The sequence below is a fragment of the Sus scrofa genome, chromosome 4 (assembly GCF_054392235.1).
Source record: "Sus scrofa isolate SSC_HxYL_T2T_F1_AM1 chromosome 4, Sscrofa_HxYL_maternal_Yorkshire_Landrace_v2.0, whole genome shotgun sequence".
In the NCBI taxonomy this organism is placed as follows: domain Eukaryota; kingdom Metazoa; phylum Chordata; class Mammalia; order Artiodactyla; family Suidae; genus Sus; species Sus scrofa.
In genome coordinates, this window is record NC_139386.1 from 98,809,646 (window position 1) to 98,831,677 (window position 22,032).

The window sequence follows — 22,032 nt, forward strand, 5'->3', positions numbered from 1 at the left end:
GCCACAGCTGCAGCAATGCTGGATCCTTCAACCCTCTGTGCTGGGCCCATGGGGTTGAACCCCCACCTCCACAGCGACCCAGGCTGCTACAGTCAGATTCCTAAACCACTGTGCCATAGCAGGAACTCACCTTATATTTTTGAGAACATTTTCAATATGTCTGTATTTGACTCACTTTTTTTTTTTTTTGCTACGGCGTGCAGCAGCTTGATGTAAGATCTCAGTTCCCAGATCAGAGATTGAACACGGGCCCAGTAATGAATGTGCCAAGTCCTAACCTCTAGACCACCAGGGAACTCTCTTGGCCCACTTATTTCACAGAAAAAATATTCTCGTGTACCAGAATAGAACCTGGGAACCTATTGTCATGGGATTTAGTCTGTAAACATATTTCAGTTCCACTAATTAACTCTGTGTTTGAATTTTGAAATTTTGAGAATTATATACCTACTTAAAAATCCTTGTTCAAATTCAGTTACTTTTTGGTACTCAGTTGATCTGCTTGGGCTGCTCCTGCTTCTTTTTCAGCTGGAAATGCAAACCTATCTTAATCTTTGACTAAATAAAATATAATGGAGGGAATTCCCTTGTGGTGCAGCAGGTTAAGGATTTGGTGTTTTCACTGCTGCGGCGTGGGTTGCTGCTATGGTACGGGTTTGATCCCTAGCCTGGGAACTTTCCCTTGCCATGGGCATGTTAAAAAAATGTATCATTGGGAAAGTGAGTTACCTGTGCTTGCCTCATCAACTATCCAGTTAATACTCCTTAAAATCAGATGCAGGTTTGAGTTCCCTTGTGGTTCAGTGGGTTAAGGATCTAGCATTATCACTGCTGTGGCTCTGGTTGCAGCTGTGGAATTTGCTTGATCCCTGGCCCAGGAACGTCTGTATGCCACGGGCATACCAAAAATAAATAAATAAAGGGCAGGCATTTTTTTGCATTATTTTCCTTTTTAATGCTTCTATTCTTCTGTTTCTCTGCTAGTAGTTCAGATAATCTAGAGTTTTCAGTTCAGTAAAATCATACATAGAACAGTCTCATGTCTTTATGTTTTCACCCTGTGCCTGCCTGTACTTGCGGTAAATACTATAAAAGGAAACATAATCTTTATCCCTAGAAGCTGTTAAGAAAAGTTATTATCACATAACTATTGCCACACTCTAGAGGATTTCTTGAAATGTGATAATCCACTAGTGATAGCTACTTGAGCAGGTCTTATCCTGATTGCATAGAGTATTAGCTCTTGCCTGATCACTTAAGTGTCTTGTTCTGCCTCTACCTCAGAACTAGCATGCTGGGTATTTGTTTTTTTGTTTTTGTTTTTTTTTGTCTTTTTAGGGCTCCACTTGTGGCATATGGAGGTTCCCAGGCCAGGGGTCAAATTCGAGCTGTAGCTGCCGGCCTATGCCACTGCCACAGTAACTCGGGATCCGAGCCACATCTGTGACCTCACCATAGCTCATGGCAGTGCTTGATCCTTAACCCACTGAGCGAGGCCAGGGACCGAACCCACATCCTCATGGATACTAGTTGGGTTTGTTAACTACTGAGCCACGATGGGAACTCCCATGCTGGGTATTTGGATTCTTACTCCAGCTCTGGACATAGTCACTCTCTCTCAGGAGGTATGGGTGTGAGGCTAGGGTTAGAAAACCTGGAAGAGGAATTTAGAGGGCTAAAAGAAGATACTTTTGTGGAGATTAGTAGTGTAATACTTGAACCAACCTCTCACAGTTCATCTAAACTACCATGTATTTTAGTATATCTATTTCTTGCTTAATGCTAGAGTCTTTGGCTGTGCCCACAGCATGAGAAGTTCTTGGGCCAGGGACCCAAGCCACTGCAGTGGCAACCTCTAATCCTTTTTTTTTTTTTTTTTTTTTTTTTTAAGGGCCAAGCCCACAGCATATGGAAGTTCTTAGGCTAGGGGTTGCATCAGAATTACAGCTGCCTATAGCTTTGTGTTTATGCCACAGCCACAGCAACTCGGGATCTGAGCTGCGTCTGAGACCTACACCACAGCTCACGGCAATGCCAGTTCCCTGATCTGAAGAGCGAGGCCAGGGATCAAACCCAAATCCTCATGGATACTAGTTGGATTCATTTCCACTGTGCCACAATGGGAACTCTCAACAGTACCTAATCCTTAACCTGCTGTGCCGCAAGGGAACGGCCATAGAGTCTGACTTTTTAAGAAAGGAAGGCGGGGCAGCCTGAATGAATAGGAGTCGGAGAATGGAAGAAGCTAGACCTGAGATGGGAGCAGTAGGTAGATTAGAGAACAAATGATGTGCTTTGAGAAGATTCTGTATCACCATTAAGAACAAATCCCAGGAGTTCCCGTCGTGGTGCAGTGGTTAACGAATCCGACTAGGAACCATGAGGTTGTGGGTTCGATCCCTGCCCTTGCTCAGTGGGTTAACGATCTGGCGTTGCCATGACCTGTGGTGTAGGTCACAGATGCGGCTTGGATCCCGCATTGCTGTGGCTCTGGTGTAGGCTGGCAGCTGCAGCTCCAATTGGACCCCTAGCCTGGGAATCTCCATATGCCGCAGGAGCGGCCCAAGAAATGGCAAAAAAAAAAAAAAAAAAAAAAAAAGAACAAATCCCAGATTAATGTGGATATCAGTGTGATGCAAAAATGATGCGTTTCCATTAGCTCCTTGACGGCTTTGTTATCTAGGTATTTCCCAACTCCTAGATTTTTGTTTAATTTCCCCTTCATTTTTCTATTACTTAGAGGACTGACTAGAAGAATGAGCAGAAGACAATTCAGAAGCGTTTTATTTGAATCTACATAACAGCTTTGGGAGAGGATTTGGATAGGCTAGGAGTTTGCATATTGGCTCCAGTGAGATTTAGGGATTAGTAGTAGGCGGAAATTGCCAAGACTCTCTCAGCCCACCATTAGAAGGGATTAGGTGTGTTATGGACTCAGAAAATGTTCAAATCCAGTCATCTCTTTGTTGGGGATAGATTTGAGGAACCACTAGCCAACTTGCTAAATGAGCAACATCGCACAGTGAAGGAGCTACTTGAACAGTTGAAGATGAAGAAGTCTTCAGCCAAACAGCAACAGGAGGTCGAGAGGGTTAAGCCCCAGAGTGAGAAAGTTCATCAGACTCTGATTCTAGACCCAGCACAGAGGAGGAGACTCCAGCAGCAGATGCAGCAGGTAAGATTCTTCTTGGTCATGTTAATATTGGATCAGCCCTTGGCCTGCCTCCGAAGCCAAAAATTAGCAGCTTCGTAAAAGTCAGAAATAGGTGTCTTGATAACCATTGAAACCACAGGACAACAGGATCTTCACATCACTTAGGGCCTTGACAGGTCGTCATGTTCGTGTCCTCATGGCTCAGGTAAGAATGAACCTAAGGACCCTGATGGTATTCAGGGTGATCGAGTTCAAAGAATCTTGAGTAATCCCTTCTGAATTAACAGCCTTGCTGCCAGAGTCATTTTTTTTCTTTCTCCTCTCAGTCGCTCTGGCTTGAGATTAAACTTCCTCTGGTTCCGTCACTTTGCTCAAGGGGGACACATCTGAGAAAAAAAATTCATACCAACGTATTGTGTTGTTCTCATAGTCTCTCTAGAAAGCAAAACGTGTGATAGAGTCGCTAACATCTTGATAATAAGGTCTTCTGGGTTCCTGCAATGACACCATCATAACATGTCACTATATTATTTTCTTTCCCTCCCCAGCATGTTCAGCTATTGACGCAAATTCACCTTCTCGCCACCTCCAACCCCAATCTCAGTTCGGAGGCCAGTACCACCAGGATATTTCTTGTAAGGTTTCAAATATCCCTAACTCTGAAGAATTGCATATGAATTAATTGGAAAGTCATTTTTCACAGATATTCACCCATCATAAGCTACATCTGTTCTCCTCTGTGTGTTTTGGTAATTCTTCATATGACTTCCTGTGTTTGCTGAGGGAGCATAAGTCACTGATTCCCATGAAAGGACAGAGAGTATATTCAGTTTTCTTAAGACGATTGGTTCCTCTTTTCTCTTGGGTTCTCTTCCTCACCTTTAGATCCACCCATCTTAGGGTTTTGGTACTTCTCTTCTTTTTATTGAATTCATTAAGCATTTATGAAACTCAGTATCAGTATTTTGTATGTAAAATTAATTTTGCTTATGGCATTTTTGAAGTATTTTGGAGGAAGGGGTTTTATTTTTAGTTTTTAAAATCCTATTAAAATTGCTTCTAAATTTTGGGGTAGGTAATGAGGATGTTCTTTGCCTCTTGGATAAGTCTCTTTGGAGTTTGAGTAATATGTTGGCTAGTTGTCTTGAGTCTTCCTGCATAGTCAACAGGGTTTATTTCCCTCTTCTCATGTTCAGAGGATCATGAGAAGTACTTTGTTCTAGGTGTTATTCAAAGAAACAACAACAGGAGTTCCCATTGTGGTTCTGTGGTTTAAGAACCTGACTGGTAGCTGTGAGGATGCGGGTTTGATCCCTGGCCTCACTCAGTGGATTAAGGATCCAGCATTGCTGCAAGCTGCGGCCTAGGTTGCAGACACAGCTTGGATTCCCCATTGCTGTGGCTGTGGCGTAGGCCAGCAGCTGCAGCTCCAATTCAACCCCTAGCCTGGGGGGTTGAACTTCCATATGCCGTGGGTACGGCCCTTAAAAGAAAAAAAAAATTTTTTAAGTAATGGCTCTCAGTCTTGAGAATTTTAATTCCAGCTGGGAAGCTAGACTATACATCCAAAAGGCTGAGGAACACTCAGGCTGAGAATAGAACAAGAACGAACTAGTATACTCGAATCCCCGAATATCTGAGGACTCAGCCAAACAGCAGTGTCAGTGGAATATGTCAATTATGAAAGAACTTCATGATGATTTTTACCTGTTTTTATCCTGCTGTAGGAAGGACAGTTTTTCACTCAAAGGCTAGGAGCTACCGATATTAATTGTCTGGAATTTAGACTTCCTTTGTGTCCTGTTTTCCTAGAAAGAGTTGGGGACCTTTGCTCAAAGCTCCATTGCTCTTCATCATCAGTTCAACCCAAAGTTTCAGACCTTGTTCCAACCCTGTAACCTGATGGGAGCCATGCAGCTCATTGAAGACTTCAACACACATGTCAGCGTTGACTGGAGTCCTCGAAAAACTGTCAAGAAGACTGGTAGGGGACAGACGTGTCCACTTTAAGTTCTTACTTACAATTAGAGATGGGAATCTTATCCCACAGATAAGTTTCCTGGGGATGGTGGAGACAGGATGTTTGTAATTTCTTCTCTCTTTTATCCTCCCTTTGTGCTCATTGTCTTCGTTCTAGAATTAGGTAATAATACTTGGACTGAAGTAAGGGAGAGAGCAGTGGCCAGGACAGGGTTTTGGGGGAGTAGCGATAGTGGGACCCAGTGTTAAGAACTGGACTTAAATAGATATGAGGGTCAATATCAGAAGTCCGGTCAAGACCAGTTGCTGTCTGATAGAGACAGGACTCAGGTAGCAAAGTTGGGTTGGGTTTAGGCTTTTGCTCTCTTCTCAAAATTGTTTTGTTTCCCATAGTGATTGTAGTGGTGTCTCCATTTTGAGTGACATGTTGATTTGGGAGTTAGGAACAAATTAGAGATATTGTACGTTTGCCATGTTCAGTGTTTTAAAGAAATTTTCAGGAGTTCCCGTCGTGGCTCAGTGGTTAACGAATCCGACTAGGAACCATGAGGTTGCGGGTTTGATCCCTGCCCTTGCTCAGTGGGTTAAGGATCTGGCGTTGCCGTGAGCTGCGGTGTAGGTCGCAGACATGGCTTGGATCCTGCATTGCTGTGGCTGTGGCGTAGGCCAGTGGCTACAGCTCTGATTAGACCCCTAGCCTGGGAATCTCCATATGCCATGGGAGCGGCCCCAGAAAAGGCAAAAAGGACAAAAAAAAAAAAAAAAAAAAAAAAAAAAAAGAAATTTTCAGATTTGGTTTCTGCCTTTCTTTGCTTTAGTAGTTTTTGAGAAAATATTTGCTATTCCTTTAAACCAGATGTTTACTTCTGATTTGTTCTTGGTTTAGCAAGTCAGTCAGTGTTTTGCTCCAGATTCAGGTTTGTCTTTGGATTTGAGTTGAAATCTCTAACTTTTACAGTTAAGTTGAATACACTTGAATTTAAGTGCATTATATCATAGACACCGATCTCAAACTATTAGTTGTATATTGATAATGAAAACCTAATTCAACACCCAACTACAGTAGTAACTTACACATATGGTGTCCTGTGTTTTTCTTCTGGGAATATAAAAATAACATTTACAGAAGGAGAAATAGGGCTATAGTAGTGCTTATCTCTGGCAATGCCTGGAATTGAGAGGGTTAGACAGCAAGACAGAAATGAATGAGATGGAATTGTCTCATTCTTTTTATGGTTTTTTTGTTCCCAACCTCAGGAGGAATCTGAGAGAACTTAATGAAAGCTAAGTAAGAATCAAATAAATTAAAATCTGGAATACCAGATTTGTGAGGGAGATTAAAGAAGTTGGAATCTTACGGAGTTCCTGTTGTGGCGCAGTGGTTAATGAATCCGATTGGGAACCATGAGGTTGTGGGTTCCATCCCTGGCCTTGCTCAGTGGGTTGGGGATCTGGCATTGCTGTGAGCTGTGGTGTAAGTTGCAGATGCGGCTTGGATCCCACGTTGCTGTGGCTCTGGTGTAGGCCGGTGGCTACAGCTCCGATTGGACCCCTAGCCTGGGATCCTCCATATGCTGTGGGAGTGGCCCTAGAAAAGGCAAAAAGACCAAAAAAAAAAAAGAAGAAGTTGGGATCTTATTCTGGAAGAAAGAGCATTGTTGAAGGTCGCTTATCTTTCAAGGATTTAAAGGGGGAAGGAGGTAAAAATTTTTTGAGCACACACTATCTGCCAGGTATTACCAGGTGCTTTATAAGCATTTATGTGCCTTAGTGTGTTACGTGTTCCACTAGGAAAGAATAAGAGAATCAACTTTGAATAGGACTCCTGTTAGGTGTGTATCAGGCTGAGAGAGAGTGTGAAAACTTTGGCTGGTGGCTGTCGGTGGGAGGGCATTGAGTTAGGCAGTGGTGGCTCTGTTTAAATGCAAGATGGCATCGGAAGCTTTTGTGAAGTCCTCTTTTGTTCTATAATTTCATTTACCATGGATTTTTTTTTTTTCTTACAGCCCACGAATTTCCCTGTTTGCCAAAGCAAGTGGCTTGGATTCTAGCCACAAGCAAGGTTTTCATGTATCCAGAGCTACTTCCAGTGTGTTCTCTGAAGGCAAAGAATCCCCAGGATAAGATTTTCTTCACCAAGGCTGAGGACAAGTAAGGATTTACTGTAGGGGGAACAAAATCACAGACTAGCCCAAGGAGAAAACCTATATAATAAAGAATGGACACAAAAGACCAAAAGACAAGCAGTGAAGCTGGGCACAGTTGTCTAGTGTGTGCTTGTTCTGGCAGTGCCAAACACTACTCTTTTTAGGGAATGACATACACATTTTTTTTTTTTTTTTGTCTTTTTGCCATTTCTTGGGCCGCTCTCGTGGCATATGGAGGTTCCTAGGCTAGGGGTCTAATCGGAGCTGTAGCCACCAGCCTACACCAGAGCCACAGCAACGCAGGATCCGAGCTGCATCTGCAACCTACACCATAGCTCACGGCAACGCTGGATCCTTAACCCACTGAGCAAGGCCAGGGATGGAACCCGCAACCTCATGGTTCCCAGTCGGATTCGTCAACCACTGAGCCACGACGGGAACTCCGACATACACATTTTTGAAAGGTGTAATTTTTTTTGTCTTTATTTATTATAAAAACTAGTTTCATAATACTGTTGGAGGCAAGTTTTCAAAGGAAAACAAGTTTTTTATCCATTATTCTAACCACCCCAAGATAATGATTTTTCTTTTTCCTTTTCTTCTATAATTGTTGGCAGTTTAAGCATAATTTCGTTTTACTTTTTTTTTTTTTTTTTTTGCCACTCCCACATTACTCAGAGGTTCCCAGGCCAGGGATTGAACCCACGGCACAGCAGTGACCCAGTAGCTATGCCAGATCCTTAACCCACTGAGCCACTAGGGAACTTCCTGTTTTGTTGTTGTTGTTGTTGTTGTTTTCATTTTTGTTTGCCCCTGGGTTTCTGTATATTGACTTCTAAAGCAATATTTGCTTTTTTTTTTCCCCCCCTTTTTCTTTTTAGGGCCGCACCTGTAGCATATGGAGGTTCCCAGGCTAGGGGTTGAATCAGAGCTGTAGCTGCTGGCCTATGCTAGAGCCACAGCAGCGCCAGATCCGAGCCGCGTCTGCAACCTACACCACAGCTCATGGCAACACCTGATTTTTAACCCACTGAGCGAAGCCAGGGATCAAACCCGCAAATCTGGTTCTTAGTCAGATTTGTTTCGGCTGTGCCATGTCGGGAACTCTGGTTTTTTGTTTTCTTTTTGGCCGTGCTTGTGGTATATGGAAATTAGCAGGCTGGGGACTGAACCCATGCCATGGTATTGGCCCTAGCCCCTGCAGTGACAGCACTGGATTCTTAACCAGCTGAGCCATGTGGGAACTCCTCTTCTAAAGCAATATTAATGGCCCTGTGATAGTCCTTTTATTTACCACTCCCTCCCCACCATTTAACTGTTGTAAGTGAGGCTTCACCAAGGTCACAGAGCATAGAGCTTTTGAAAATCCTTTAAGTTTTTATCTCTTGGGGAATTTTCAACAGTGAGATTATTTGGTAAAGCTTATGAACATTTTGGGAGTTCCCTTCGTGATTCAGTGGTTAATGAACCTGAGGTAGTATCCCTGAGGTCGAAGGTTCGATCCCTGTCCTTGCTCAGTGGGTTAAGGATCTGTTGTTGCTGTGAGCCGTGGTGTAGGTCACAGATGCGACTCAGATTCTGTGTTGCTGTGGCTGTGGTGTAAACCTCACCTGCAGCTCCAATTCAACCCCTAGCCCAGGAACCTCCATGTGCCGCAGGTGTGGCTATAAAAAAAAAAAGAAAAAGAATAAGTGGATTGTAGAATGTGGAGTTAGTTTGGGAGGGGACTGTGAATTGAGAATCGCAGAGGGATTGTGATTTGAGATTGCATGTTATTGCCCCTTTCTCAGTTTGTTGGCTTTAGGACTGAAGCACTTTGAAGGGACTAAGTTTCCTAAGCCTCTAATCAGCAAGTACCTTCTCACTTGCAAGACTGCCCGCCAGCTGACAGTGCGAATCAAGAACCTCAACTTGAGCAGAGCTCCTGACAACATCATTAAAGTAAGCACTCCCTGCATGATCTACCAGAGATCTCGCCTGTGGGCAGCCCATCCTTTTCCTTCTTAGTCTCAACGAATAGCCTTTTACCTAAGGCTAGTTCCTCCCACCTGTGCACTAGGTTAATTGTCCTCTTGCCTTTCAAAGGACAGTGATCCAGTATTTTTCTCTGGAGTATCATTTTCTGTTATGGATATTACTCCTCCAAAAAAAAAGTTTGTTCAAATTTTAAAATACTTCTTGAGGAGTTCCCATTGTGACTCAGCAGTAACAAACCCAACTAGTATCCATGAGGATGTGGGTTTAATCTCCAGCCTTGCTCAGTGGGTTGAGGATCTGGCATTGCCATGAGCTGTGGTTTAGGTCACAGATGGCCTGAATCTCAGTTGCTGTGGCTGTGGCGTAGGCCGGCAGGTGTAGCTCTGACTTGAGTCCTAGCCTGGGAACGTCCATATGCCACAGGTGCGGCTCTAAAAAGCAAAAAAATAAATATAATACTCCTTGAATCTTTTTCCCTTTAGCCATTCATTCTCTCTCTCTTTTTTTTCTTTTTTAGGGCCACACCCGAGGCATATGGAAGTTCCCAGGCTAGGGGTCGAATCAGAGCTACAGCTGCCGGCCTACACCACAGCCACAGCCACAGCAACTTGGGATCCGAGCCACTTGTGCAGCCTACACTACAGCAACACTGGAATCCTGACCCACTGAGCAAGGCCAGGGGTTGAACCCACATCCTCATGGATACTAGTCGGATTCATTTCTGCTGTGCCACAACGGGAACTCCCCATTCTTTCTTCTTTATTTTTATTTATTTATTTATTTACTTTTATATTATTATTATTTTTTTATTACTCAAATGAATTTATCACATCTGTAGTTGTATAATGATCATCACAATCTAATTTCACAGGATTTCCATCCCATAACCCAAGCACATCCCCCATCCCCCAAACTCTCTCCTCTGGAGACCATAAGTTTTTCAATGTCTGTGAGTCAGCATCTGTTCTACAAAGAAGTTCAGTCTGTCCTTTTTTCAGATTCCACATGTCAGTGAAAGTACTGGATGTTGGTGTCTCATTGTATGGCTGACTTCACTTAGATGATAATTTCTATGTCCATCCATGTTGCTAAAAATGCCAGTATTTCATTCCTTTTAAATGTCTGAGTAATATTCCATTGTGTACATGTACCAAATCTTCTGGATTCACTCCTGTGTCGATGGACATTTAGGTTGTTTCCATGTGTTGGCTATTGTAAATAGTGCTGCAGTGAACATCACAGTACTCATGTCTTTGCGAGTCGTGATTTTCTCTGGATAGATGCCCAGGAGTGGGGTTGCTGGATCAAATGGTAGTTCTGTTTTTAGTTTTCTGGGGAATCTCCATACTGCTTTCCACAGTGGTTGCACCAATTTACAATCCCACCAACAGTGTACTAGGGTTCCTTTTCCCCAGCCCCTCTCCAGCACTTATTGTTTGTAGACTTTTGGATGATGGCCATTCTGGCTGGTGTAAGGCGGTACCTCAGAGTGGTTTTGATTTGCATTTCTGTAATGATGAGTGATGTTGAACATCTTTTCATGTGTTTTTTGGCCATCTGTATGTCTTCTTTGGAGGACTGTCTGTTTAGATCTTCAGCCCATTTTTGGATGGGGTTGTTTGTTTTTTTGGTATGGAGCTGCAGAAGGTGTTTATAAATTTTGGAGATTAATCCCTTGTCGGTTGATTCACTTGCAAAGATTGTCTCCCATTCTGTGGGTTGTCTTTTCGTGTTGTTTAGGGTTTCCTTTGCTGTGAAGAAACTTTTAAGTTTGATTAGGTCCCATTTGTTTATTTTTGTTTTTATAGTCAATACTCTAAGAGGTGAATCTGAGAAGATGTTGCTGTCGTTTATGTCAGAGTGTGTTTGGCCTATGTTTTCCTCTAAGAGTTTTATAGTGTCTGGTCTTATATCTAAGTCTTTAATCCATTCTGAGTTTATTCTTGTGTATGGTGTTAGGGAGTGTTCTAATTTCATTCTTCTCCATGTGGCTGTCCAGTTTTCCCAGCACCACTTATTGAACAAGCTGTCCTTTCTCCATTGTGTATCCTTGCCTCCTTTGTCATAGATGAGTTGGCTGTAGGTGCGTGGGTTTAATTCTGGGCTTTCTATTCTGTTCTATTCTCTCTTTTATAAAACATTTTAAAAATTATAGTTGATTTACAGTATTGTGCCAGCTTCTGCTATACAGCAAGTGACTCATTTGTACAGATATACATTCTTTTTTAATATTCTTTTCCATCATGTTCTATCATAAGAGGTTGGATATAATTCCCTGTGCTGTACAGTAGGACATCATTGCTTATCCATTCTAAATATAATAGTTTGCAACCCCAAACTCTGTCCATCCTACTTCCTCTCCCTTCCTCCTTGGCCACCATAGGTCTGTTTCTATGTCTGTGACTTTGTTTCTGTTTTGTAGATTTTAGATTTGTGCCATATTTTAGATTCCACGTATAAGTGATACTGTATGGTATTTGTCTTTCTCTTTCTGCCTGACTTCACTTAGTATGAGAATCTCTAATTTCACCCATGTTGCTGAGAGATGGCATTATTTTGTTTTTTTTTATGGCTAATATTCCATTGTATATATGTGCCATATCTTCTTAATCCATTCATCTGTCGATGGACATTTACGTTGTTTTCCATGTCTTGGCTATTGTGAATAGTGCTGCAATGAACATAGGATGCATGTATCTTTTGGAATGAAAGTTTAGTCTGGCTGTATGCCCAGGAGTGGGATTGCTCAATCATATGGTAGTTCTTTTTTTTTTTTTTTTTTTTTTGTCTTTTGTCTTTTGTTGTTGTTGTTGTTGTTGCTGCTATTTCTTGGGCCGCTCCCGCGGCATATGGAGGTTCCCAGGCTAGGGGTTGAATCGGAGCTGTAGCCACCGGCCTACGCCAGAGCCACAGCAACGCGGGATCCGAGCCGCATCTGCAACCTACACCACAGCTCACGGCAACGCCGGATCGTTAACCCACTGAGCAAGGGCAGGGACCGAACCCGCAACCTCATGGTTCCTAGTCGGATTCGTTAACCACTGCGCCACGACGGGAACTCCTCATATGGTAGTTCTATATTTAGTTTTCTGAGGTACTTCCATACTGTTCTCCATAGTGGTTGTACAAATTTACATTCCCACCAACAGTGTAGGAGGGTTCCCTTTTCTCCACACCCTCTCCAGCATTTGTTAATTTGTTGACTTGTTAATGATGGCCATTCTGACTAGTGTGAGGTGGTACCTCATTGTAGTTTTTACTTGCATTTTTCTAATAATTAGTGATGCTGAGCATTTTTCATGGGCCTGTTGGCCATCCATATGTCTTTTCTGGAGAAATGTCTGTTTAGGTCTTCTGCTCATTTTTCGGTTGGATTGTTTGCTTTTTGGCTGTTGAGTTGTATGAGTTGTTTGCATATTTTGGAGTTAAGCCCTTGTTGTTTACATCTTTGGCAACTATTTTCTCCCGTTCCATAGGTTGTCTTTTTTGTTTGTTTATGGTTTCCTTTGCTGTGCAAAAGCTTGTGAGTTTGATTAGGTCCCTTTGGTTTAATTTTTGCTTTTATTTCTATTGCCTTAAGAGACTGACCTAAGCAAACATTTGTAAGATTTATTTTGAGAATGTTTTGCCTATGTTCTCTTTCAGATATTTGATGGTATCATGTCTTATGTTTAAGTCTTTAATAAGCCATTTTGAGTTTATTTTTGGGCATGGTACGAGGGTGTGTTCTAGTTTCATTAATTTACCTGCAGCTATTTTTTGTTTTTGTTCATTGAATAGCAGATGGAAGAGGGAATGTGGGAAAGCCGGAGAAGAAGGAGGCTGGAGTTTTCTATATCTGATTGGCATAGTACGCCTTCCCTCAACTATACCCCACAGCCTTGTTTCAGAGACCATTTTTTTCACAATGCTTCTGCCAGGGTAGGGGGAGAAGCTGGCTCCGTCAAACAACAGGTGGCGTTTGGGGTCCAATTGCCTTTTCAACAGATTCAAAACCTGTCCTCCTCATCTTGACTTGTTTTTATTTATTTATTTGTTTTTAACTTTTTATTTTTTTTTGTCTTTTTGTCTTCTAGGGCTGCACCTGGGGCATATGGAGGTTCTCAGGCTAGGGGTCTGATCGGAGCTGTAACCACCGGCCCACGCCACAGCCACTCGGGATCCGAGCTGCGTCTTCAACCTACACCACAGCTCATGGCAACACCGGATCCTTAACCCACTGAGCGAGGCCAGGGATTGAACCCGCAACCTCATGGTTTCTAGTCAGATTTGTTTCTGCTGCGCCACCACAGGAACTCCTTGACTTGCTTTTTAGGGGCACACCCATGGCATATGGAAGTTCCCAGGCTAGGGGTTGAGTTGGAGCTGTAGCTGCCGGCCTAGGCCAGAGCCACAGCAATGTCAGATCTGAGCCTCATTTTTGAACTATGCCGCAGCCTGCAGCAACACTGGAACCTTAATGCACTGAGTGAGGCCAGGGATCAAACCTGCATCCCATGGATACCATGTTGTGTTCTTAACCTGCTGAGCCACAACGGGAACTCCATCCTTGACTTGTTTTTAATTCAGGTTTACCTCCACTTCTGGAAGTATCTGGTAGCTTATCCTTTTGCCAGCCTTTGGCATAAATTCAGTTGGCCCTTGACCTTTCTCCAAATAGAATTTGATTTTCATGATTCTCCTCTGTCAGTTACCATTCATCCATCTGCTTTTTAGCTTTGAAAATTGTGTTACCTTTACCATCTCTCCCATTCTCTCTCTCCTTGTAGGCTTTTACCTTTCAAAAATTCCCAGGTGGTCTAGTGGTTAGGATTCAGCTCTTTCACCACTGTTGCCCAGATTCAGTCCCTGGTTAGGAACTGAAATCCCACATGAGGCCACTACATGCCATGACCAAAACAAACAAACAAAAACACAAACATAACCTTTCTGTTCTTTTCATGGGGTTTCAAGAGGGAACACAGGAGTTCCCGTCGTGGCGCAAATCCGACTAGGAACCATGAGGTTGCGGGTTCGGTCCCTACCCTTGCTCAGGGGGTTAAGGATCCGGTGTTGCTGTGAGCTGTGGTGTAGGTTGCAGACGCGGCTCGGATCCTGAGTTGCTGTGGCTCTGGCGTAGGCCGGTGGCTACAGCTCCGATTCGACCCCTAGCCTGGGAACCTCCATATGCTGAGGGAGCGGCCCAAGAAATAGCAAAAAGACAAAAAAAAAAAAAAGAGGGAACACAGCCAAATGAACATGTCCAATCTGCTTCTTTTAATAGTAAGTTACCCCTTTAACTCCTTAACCTATGAAAATGTGGATATTGTACCCATGAAGATCCTGGAATGTTTCCCCAGTGGTTATCCAGTGGATACTTTTCCACCCTTCTCCCATTTAACTTTTTGGTTGCTGTTGTAGTCCATACGTTCCTTCTTCAAACTCCTGTGCTCTGATCTCCTGTGGTTCGAGGACACTTACCTCAGGCTGCTCCTTCCTGAACTCTTCTTCCCCTGCTCTGCCCTTAAATGGCAGTGTTCCACAGTCAATTCACAATGTGTAGTCCCACCAGATTCATGATTTTTGGTATTATATGTTTTTTTATGATTTTAAATCTGTATCTTTGTTCCAGATTTCTCTCCTGAGCTCCTGCTTAGGGAAGTTGCCTGTTTAAAGGAATTCTCAGTGCAGTTGCCTCACTCAAGCCTCAAGCTGAACTGTATCTCCCTCTGTACCCTCCAGTTGTTGCCACTGCCCCCAGCTAACCCCCCTCCCCACCAACTTATCCCTTCTTCGATCTGTTCTTTGCATATGACATTCTTTTTTTTTTCCCCCATGGGGTGTAAGTTTATTATATCAAATCAATTGTATTTCTATATAGTAACAACAAATGGAAAATTAAACTTAATTGAAAAAAATTTAACTTAAAAAGTTCATGATCATTATACTAAAAACTACACAGCATTACAGAGAGATATTCCAGGAGACTAATTGGAGAGAAATACACAGTATTACGAGTTCAAGTTTATAAACTTGAAGCATTGGTATTACGATAATGCATCCTCCCCAAATTTGAACGACAGATTCAAGCAATCTTACTTAAAAGTCACAGCAGTGAAAATTAATAAGCTCATTCTAAAATTGATTCACAGGTATAAAAGGACCTGGAATAGTCAAAACAATTTTAAAATCAAAGAATAAGCTAGAACAATTATGCCATCTCATTGTAAGACGCACTAAAAGTCACAGTAGTCAAGACAATGTGGTAAGGTTGTGATGATAGACAAATATATCATGGGAATCAAATAAAATCTAAAAATTCATACACATGTATACGTCCTGGTGATTTTTTACAAAACCCAAATGTCGTCAAAGAAAGAAATATATTCAGGAGTTCCTGTTTTGGCTCAGGGGGGTTAAGAACCCGACATAGTGTCGCTGAGGACGCAGGTTCGAACCTTGGCCTTGCTGAGTGGGTAAAGGATCTGTTGTTGCCATAAGCTGTGGCATAGGTTGTGGATGCAGCTCAGATCTGGCGTGGATTTGGCCGTGGTGTAGGCTGGCAGATGAAGCTCTGATTCAGCCTCTAGCCTGGGAATCTCCATATGCTGCAGGCGTGGCCCCAGCATATGACATTCTTGTCTAGCCATTTCCTCAATCCATAAACCTGGGAGATACCCTCAACTCCTCCTGCTCGATCACTCCCCATATGTCTGTCTGTCAGCAAGTCCTCGGTTTTCTTATTCTATTTCCTACTCTCTTGCCCATTGCCTTAGTGCAGGCCGTTGGTACATCTGCATTAATGCAGTAGCTTTCTAACTGGTGTTTCTGATTCTGGCTCCATTTATTCTCTCCTTCACAGATGGGCGCCGTAGCCAGCTTTATCTAATCCTTCAGCATAGAGTTCAGACTGCTTGGTATGGCACAGAAGGCCTATCCTGCCTACCTCTGACTTGTCTGCTGAAGTGTCTCCACATTCCTTTAATTGTAGCCAGACTGGTCTATTTGTGGTTCCTTCAGCACATTAAGAATTTTGAACATGTGTTCTGCCCTCCCCTGCCTCATGTAGCAAACTGTTTCATTAAGATTCATTTATAGGAGTTCCCGTCGTGGCGCAGTGGTTAACGAATCCGACTAGGAACCATGAGGTTGCGGGTTCGGTCCCTGGCCTTGCTCAGTGGGTTAACGATCCGGCGTTGCCGTGAGCTGTGGTGTAGGTCGCAGACGCGGCTCGGATCTCGCGTTGCTGTGGCTCTGGCGTAGGCTGGTGGCTACAGCTCCGATTCAACCCCTAGCCTGGGAACCTCCATATGCCGCGGGAGCGGCCCAAGAAATAGCAACAACAGCAACAACAACAACAACAGACAAAAAGACAAAAGACAAAAAAAAAAAAAAAAAAAAAAAAAGATTCATTTATAGGAGTTCCTGTCCTGGTGCAGTGGAAACGAATCTGACTAGGACCATTAGGTTTCGGGTTTGATCCCCGGCCTCAACTCAGTGGGTAAGGATCTGGCATTGCCGTGAGCTGTGGTGTAGGTCGCAGATGCGGCTTGGATCCTGCATTGCTGTGTCTGTGGCATAGGCCGGTAGCTGTAGCTCCAATTTGACCCCTAGCCTGGGAACCTCCACATGCTTGGGTGTGGCCCTAAAAAGTAACAACAACAACAAAAAAGATTCATCTGTAGTTGTACCTGCTCCAGAAAAATCTTTAGTTCTTTAAGTGAGTTGTGTGTCCTTTGTGTGTGTGCACATCTTTCTACTTAAAAAAGTACATAGAATGTCATTATTGACATTTCTACTTGACTGTCTTTCTCACTGGTCTTTGAGTTCCTTGAGAGCAGGAGTTGTTTCTCTTACTCATATGCTCAGCTTGTAGCCCAGAGCCTGATACTTGCTCTCAGTGTTAAGTTCAGTTCCCCTCTTCATTTACTCTTAAAACTGAACTGTCTCAGCCCTTCTGTTCTTCTTTCCCTTCCCTTCTTATGTCCTCCGCACCATTATTTGCTTAAAAGGAAGCTTCCATGTGGCCAGGATGAGGGTTAAGGTACTTTGATTGCAGCTGCTAGGCAGGAGCAAATTTTTTTTATTTTTTATTTTTTTGAGAGAGTGCCTTGGTTTATTTATTTATTTATTTTGGTCTTTTTGCTTTTTCTAGGGCCACTCCCACAGCATACGGACATTCCCAGGCTAGGGGTCTAATCAGAGCTGTAGCCGCCGGCCTACACCACAGCCACAGCGATGCAGGATCCAAGCCGTGTGTACAACCTACACCACAGCTCACGGCAACACTGGATCCTCAACCCACTGAGCAAGACCAGGGATTGAACCCACAACCTCATGGTTCCCAGTCAGATTCGTTAAGCACTGAGCCACAATGGGAACTCCAGGAGCAAATTTTAAATGACTCTCATCCTCTGCTTCCTTCTCTCTGTGACCTAAACTTTTCACTTCCTGGTGACCAGAATGGAGCGCATCAGAAAATTTTGAGTAATTGTAAAATTTTTATTCATTAGAGATGAGTGTAATTTGAAATGCAGAAGCCTTCAGCATACGCTGTTCATATATATGTCTATGTGGATATGTGTGTGTGTCTGTCTCAAACGGCTGCCCACCACCCTCCCCAGCCTGACACGGCAGTGTTTCTGGAAGGACTGTGACTCATGCTTTATTTCTTCATACTCAGTTTTATAAGAAGACCAAACAGCTGCCCATCTTAATGAAGTGCTGTGAAGAGATCCAGCCACATCAGTGGAAGCCACCTGTAGAGAGGGAAGAACACCGGCTTCCTTTCTGGTTAAAGGTACTGCCCTCCTCCTTGAAATACGTCCGAAGCAGAAGGTCACTAGAGACTTGGCAGAAACGTCAAGGCTACTTTAAACCTTTCCTCTGATGCTTTAGTTGTAGAACTAGGATTTAAGAAATCTTCCTCAGTCACCTCTCTTCTCCTACTTCTCCATCTTCCCTGTAGGTGATTCTGTAATGTTTTAAAAATAGTGGTTAAAGTAGTTCCTGTTGTGGCTTAGCAGTAACAAACTCAGCTAGCATCCATGAGGACTTAGGTTTGATCCCTGGCCTCACTCAGTGCATTAAGCATCCTACGTTGCTGTGGCTGTGGTGTAGGCTGGCAGCTACAGCTCTGATTCGACCCCTAGCCTGGGAACTTCCATATGCCGTGGGTGTGGCCCTAAAAAGACCAAAAAAAGAAAAAAAAAAAAAAGTGGTTAAAGGAGTTCCCTGGTAGCCGAGCAGTTAAGGATCCTGCCTTGTCATTACTGTGGCTTGGGTTCGATTCCCAGCCTGGTATCTTTAGCATGCCACGGGCGTGGCCAAACAAAAGTAGTGATGAAAATGATAGTTCTTAAAGGCAATTCAGAGATGAATTTCTAGAGTATGTAATTGGAATGTAGTCCTTGTAGAAATGTCTGATACTGTTCGGAAAAATCCTTCTTGAAAAGTTGTCTTGAGACTGCCCTGGCAAGGTCCCTTATATCTAGAAGGCCCTGTTACTTTTACCGGATTCTGGCACGTGCTAGATCTGAGTGTTCTTGTTCCCCATAGGCCAGTCTGCCGTCCATCCAGGAGGAGCTGCAGCACATAGCTGATGGTGCTAGAGAGGTGGGACACGTGACCGGAAGCGCTGAGATCAGCTCAGAGCCAGGCCTGGGCAAAGGCAGCTCAGAACTGGGGAGTGAAACTCGGTACCCACTGTTGCTGCCTAAGGGGGTAGTCCTGAAGCTGAAGCCGGTTGCCAACTACTTTTCCAGGAAGGCCTGGAGACAGAAGCGGTCCTCGGTCCTGAAGCCCCTCATCAGACCCAGCCCCTCTCTGCAGCCTAGTTCCAGCTCTGGGAAGACCCCAGTGAGGTCAGCTCAGGCAGAAGCCCCTCCGAGCAAAGTGATGGTCCGCATTCCTCACATGATCCAGCCAGCCACTGTCTTACAGCCAGTGCCCGGCGGCCCTCCTCAGGGGGTCGCTGCGGGTGAGCGTTTCGAGTCTCCAGCAGCACTGCCTACCACTCCAGCAGAGGCCAGGACCAGCTTCCCTCTTCCTGAACCCCAGACCCTGCTCTCCTCTGCCCCCGTGCCCAAGGTAATGCTGCCCTCGCTGGGTCCTTCTCGGTTTCGAAAGCCATGTGTGAAACGGAGAGCCTCAAGGAGAAAGGGGGCCAAGGCCTCTCTCTGTCTGAAGCCTGCCCCCCTCATCCACCCTGCACCTATTATCTTCACTGTTCCTGCGGCCACGGTGAAGGTTGTGAGCCTCGGCAGCGGCTGCAACATGCTCCAGCCCGTCAGTGCAACTGTGGCTCAGAGTCCTCAGACCATTCCCATCACCACCCTCTTGGTTAACCCTACTTCCTTCCCCTGTCCGTTGAACCAGCCCCTTGTGGCCTCCTCCATCCCGCCCTTAATAGTTTCTGGCAACTCTGTGAATCTTCCTGTACCATCTGCCCCTGAAGATAAGGCCCAAGTGAGTGTGGACATAGGTTGTCCTTTGGCTGAGGGGAAGAATGCCTTTCAAGTCCTAGAACCCAAATTAGAACCTCAGGAACCATCTCCTCTCTGTGCCGCCGTCTTCCCCAAGGAGGAGCACAGCCCAGGGCCTCTACCGCCGGACAGGGTGTGCCAGGAGCAGCTGTCGGAGAGCAGCGCCTATGGCTGGACGATTGTGAAAACAGAGGAGGGGAGGCAGGCTCTGGAACCACTGCCTCAGGCCTTCCAAGAATCTCTGACCTCTTCCCCTGAGGCTTTAGAGGAAATCGTCAAGATGGAACCTAAAGACCCTGGGGAGGAACTCTCTGCTGAGTGCGCAGAGCAGGACACTCATGAGGACATCAAAGAAGAACATTCTGTGGAATTGAACACTGGCTTCCCAAGTGAAGAGGCAAGTGGTACCAGAGAGGTGAAGAAGCAGATGGTCCTACAGCAGGAGGAGGAGAGGAGGCAGCCCGCTCAAACCTCTTCTGCTTCTCAGGAGCCTCCTGATGAAAGAAACTCAGGAGATGTGGGCAAAGGATCCCCAAGGAACGCCTCCTCCGCCACTGACCCTGAAATGGTGCTTAGCAGTCCCCCCGGGAAGCCTGAAGATTTATCCAGCGCTGATGGTCAGTCAGTGGGCACCCCGGCTGGGCCAGAAACTGGAGGAGAGAAGGATGTTCCAGAGGAAGAGGAAGAAGAGGACTTCGACGACCTTACCCAAGATGAAGAAGACGAGATGTCATCAGCTTCTGAGGAGTCTGTGCTCTCTGTCCCAGAACTCCAGGTGAGAGCTGGGGAATATTATGAAATGTTTGTGGATTCAGTAATAGGTTTAATTTATCAATAGGCCACCTGCTTACTCATTGTGCTATAGATAGTCCTAAAACCTTTTTTTTTTTTTTTTTTTTTTTTTTTTTTGTTCTTTTTCAGGCTGTACCCACGGCATATGGAAATTCCCAGGCTAGGGGTCAAATCAGAGCTGCAGCTGCTGGCCTACACCACAGCCACAGCAACACAGGATCCGAGCCATATCTGTGACCTATACCACTGCTTAGGGCAACACCGGATCCTGACCCACCAAGTGAAGCCAGGGATTGAACCCGCATCCTCATGGATACTATTTGGATCCGTTTCCACTGTGCCATAACGGGAACACCCATCATTTTTATTTTGACTTTTTTTTCCCAGCTTATTAGGGCTGCTCGTGGGGCATATGGAAGTTCCCAGGTTAGGGGTTGAATTGGAGCTGCAGCTGCCGGCGTCCACCACAGCCACAGCAATGTCAGATCCGAGCTGCATCTACAACCTGTGCTGGATCCTTTAATACAGTGAGCGAGGCCGGGGATCCAGCCCACATCCTCATGGATACTGGTTGGGTTCGTGACCCAGTGAGTCACAACAGGAACTTCTTATTTTGACTTTTGAATGTATTATGGACATGGTTTTGGAGTTACGGTGAGAGGAGAGGGAAAGGGTGAAATTTTCTTTCTATAATTGATTTAAATTTCATTTAAACTTCAAATTGAATCACCTGTGCACAATTTAAATGAAAAAAAAAGTCAAAAGTATGGACCTGGAGTTCCCATTGTGGCGCAGTGGTTAACGAATCTGACTAGGAACCATGAGGTTGCGGGTTCGGTCCCTGCCCTTGCTCAGTGGGTTAATGATCCGGCGTTGCCATGAGCTGTGGTGTAGGCTGCAGACACGGCTCGGATCCAGTGTTGCTGTGGCTCTGGCATAGGCTGGTGGCTGAAGCTCCAACTGGACCCCTAGCTTGGGAACCTCCATATGCTGCGGGAGCGGCCCAAGAAATAGCAAAAAGACAAAAAAAAAAAAAAAAAAAGTATGGACCCTGGCAAAGGAAAGTTATCTTCATGGTTGAGGTAGCCCTTTCAAGACACATCTGCCTCCCACCCCCACCCCACCCCGACTAATTGATTAACCTTAGTTCCTCCCGGAAAACTCTGTGCAGTCAGCACCTGATGAGCCATTATAGCCCTCATGAACACTTTGATGGGGGGTTGCAGGAAACCATGGAGAAACTGACTTGGCTTGCATCTGAAAGACGCATGAGTCAGGAGGGTGAGTCGGAGGAAGAGAACTCCCAGGAAGAGAACTCCGAGCCAGAGGAAGAAGAGGAAGAAGAAGCAGAAGGAATGGAAAGCCTGCAGAAAGAGGATGAAATGACAGACGAAGCCATTGGAGACCCTGCTGAGAAGCCTCCTACTACCTTCGCCTCTCCCAAGACTGCCCCAGAAGTGGAGACCAGCAGGACCCCACCAGGTGAGTTGGGCAAGCCTGAACCGGGGAAGGTCTCAGG

The 22,032-nt window shown here is 44.7% G+C and overlaps 1 protein-coding gene across 14 annotated transcripts in view; it reads left to right on the forward strand.

Annotated features, from left to right (window-relative positions):
- GON4L (gon-4 like) overlaps positions 1–22,032 on the forward strand; it is an 84,089-nt gene that overhangs the window by 49,000 nt on the left and 13,057 nt on the right. For 13 of the 14 annotated variants that reach the window (XR_014844077.1, XR_014844075.1, XR_014844076.1 and 10 more), the window contains 8 exons: positions 2,977–3,175; positions 3,703–3,789; positions 4,967–5,138; positions 7,141–7,285; positions 9,072–9,222; positions 17,921–18,037; positions 18,796–20,496; positions 21,740–21,995. Coding sequence is in view for 10 of the 14 variants with exons in the window: in XM_021089700.2 (XP_020945359.2) it covers positions 2,977–3,175; positions 3,703–3,789; positions 4,967–5,138; positions 7,141–7,285; positions 9,072–9,222; positions 17,921–18,037; positions 18,796–20,496; positions 21,740–21,995 (2,828 nt within the window). In the remaining 4 variants the exon portion in view is untranslated. Of the gene's footprint in view, positions 1–1,862; positions 1,947–2,507; positions 3,176–3,702; positions 3,790–4,966; positions 5,139–7,140; positions 7,286–9,071; positions 9,223–17,920; positions 18,038–18,795; positions 20,497–21,739; positions 21,996–22,032 lie in introns of those variants that run through there. The other variant, XM_085022744.1, reaches the window with a different exon arrangement.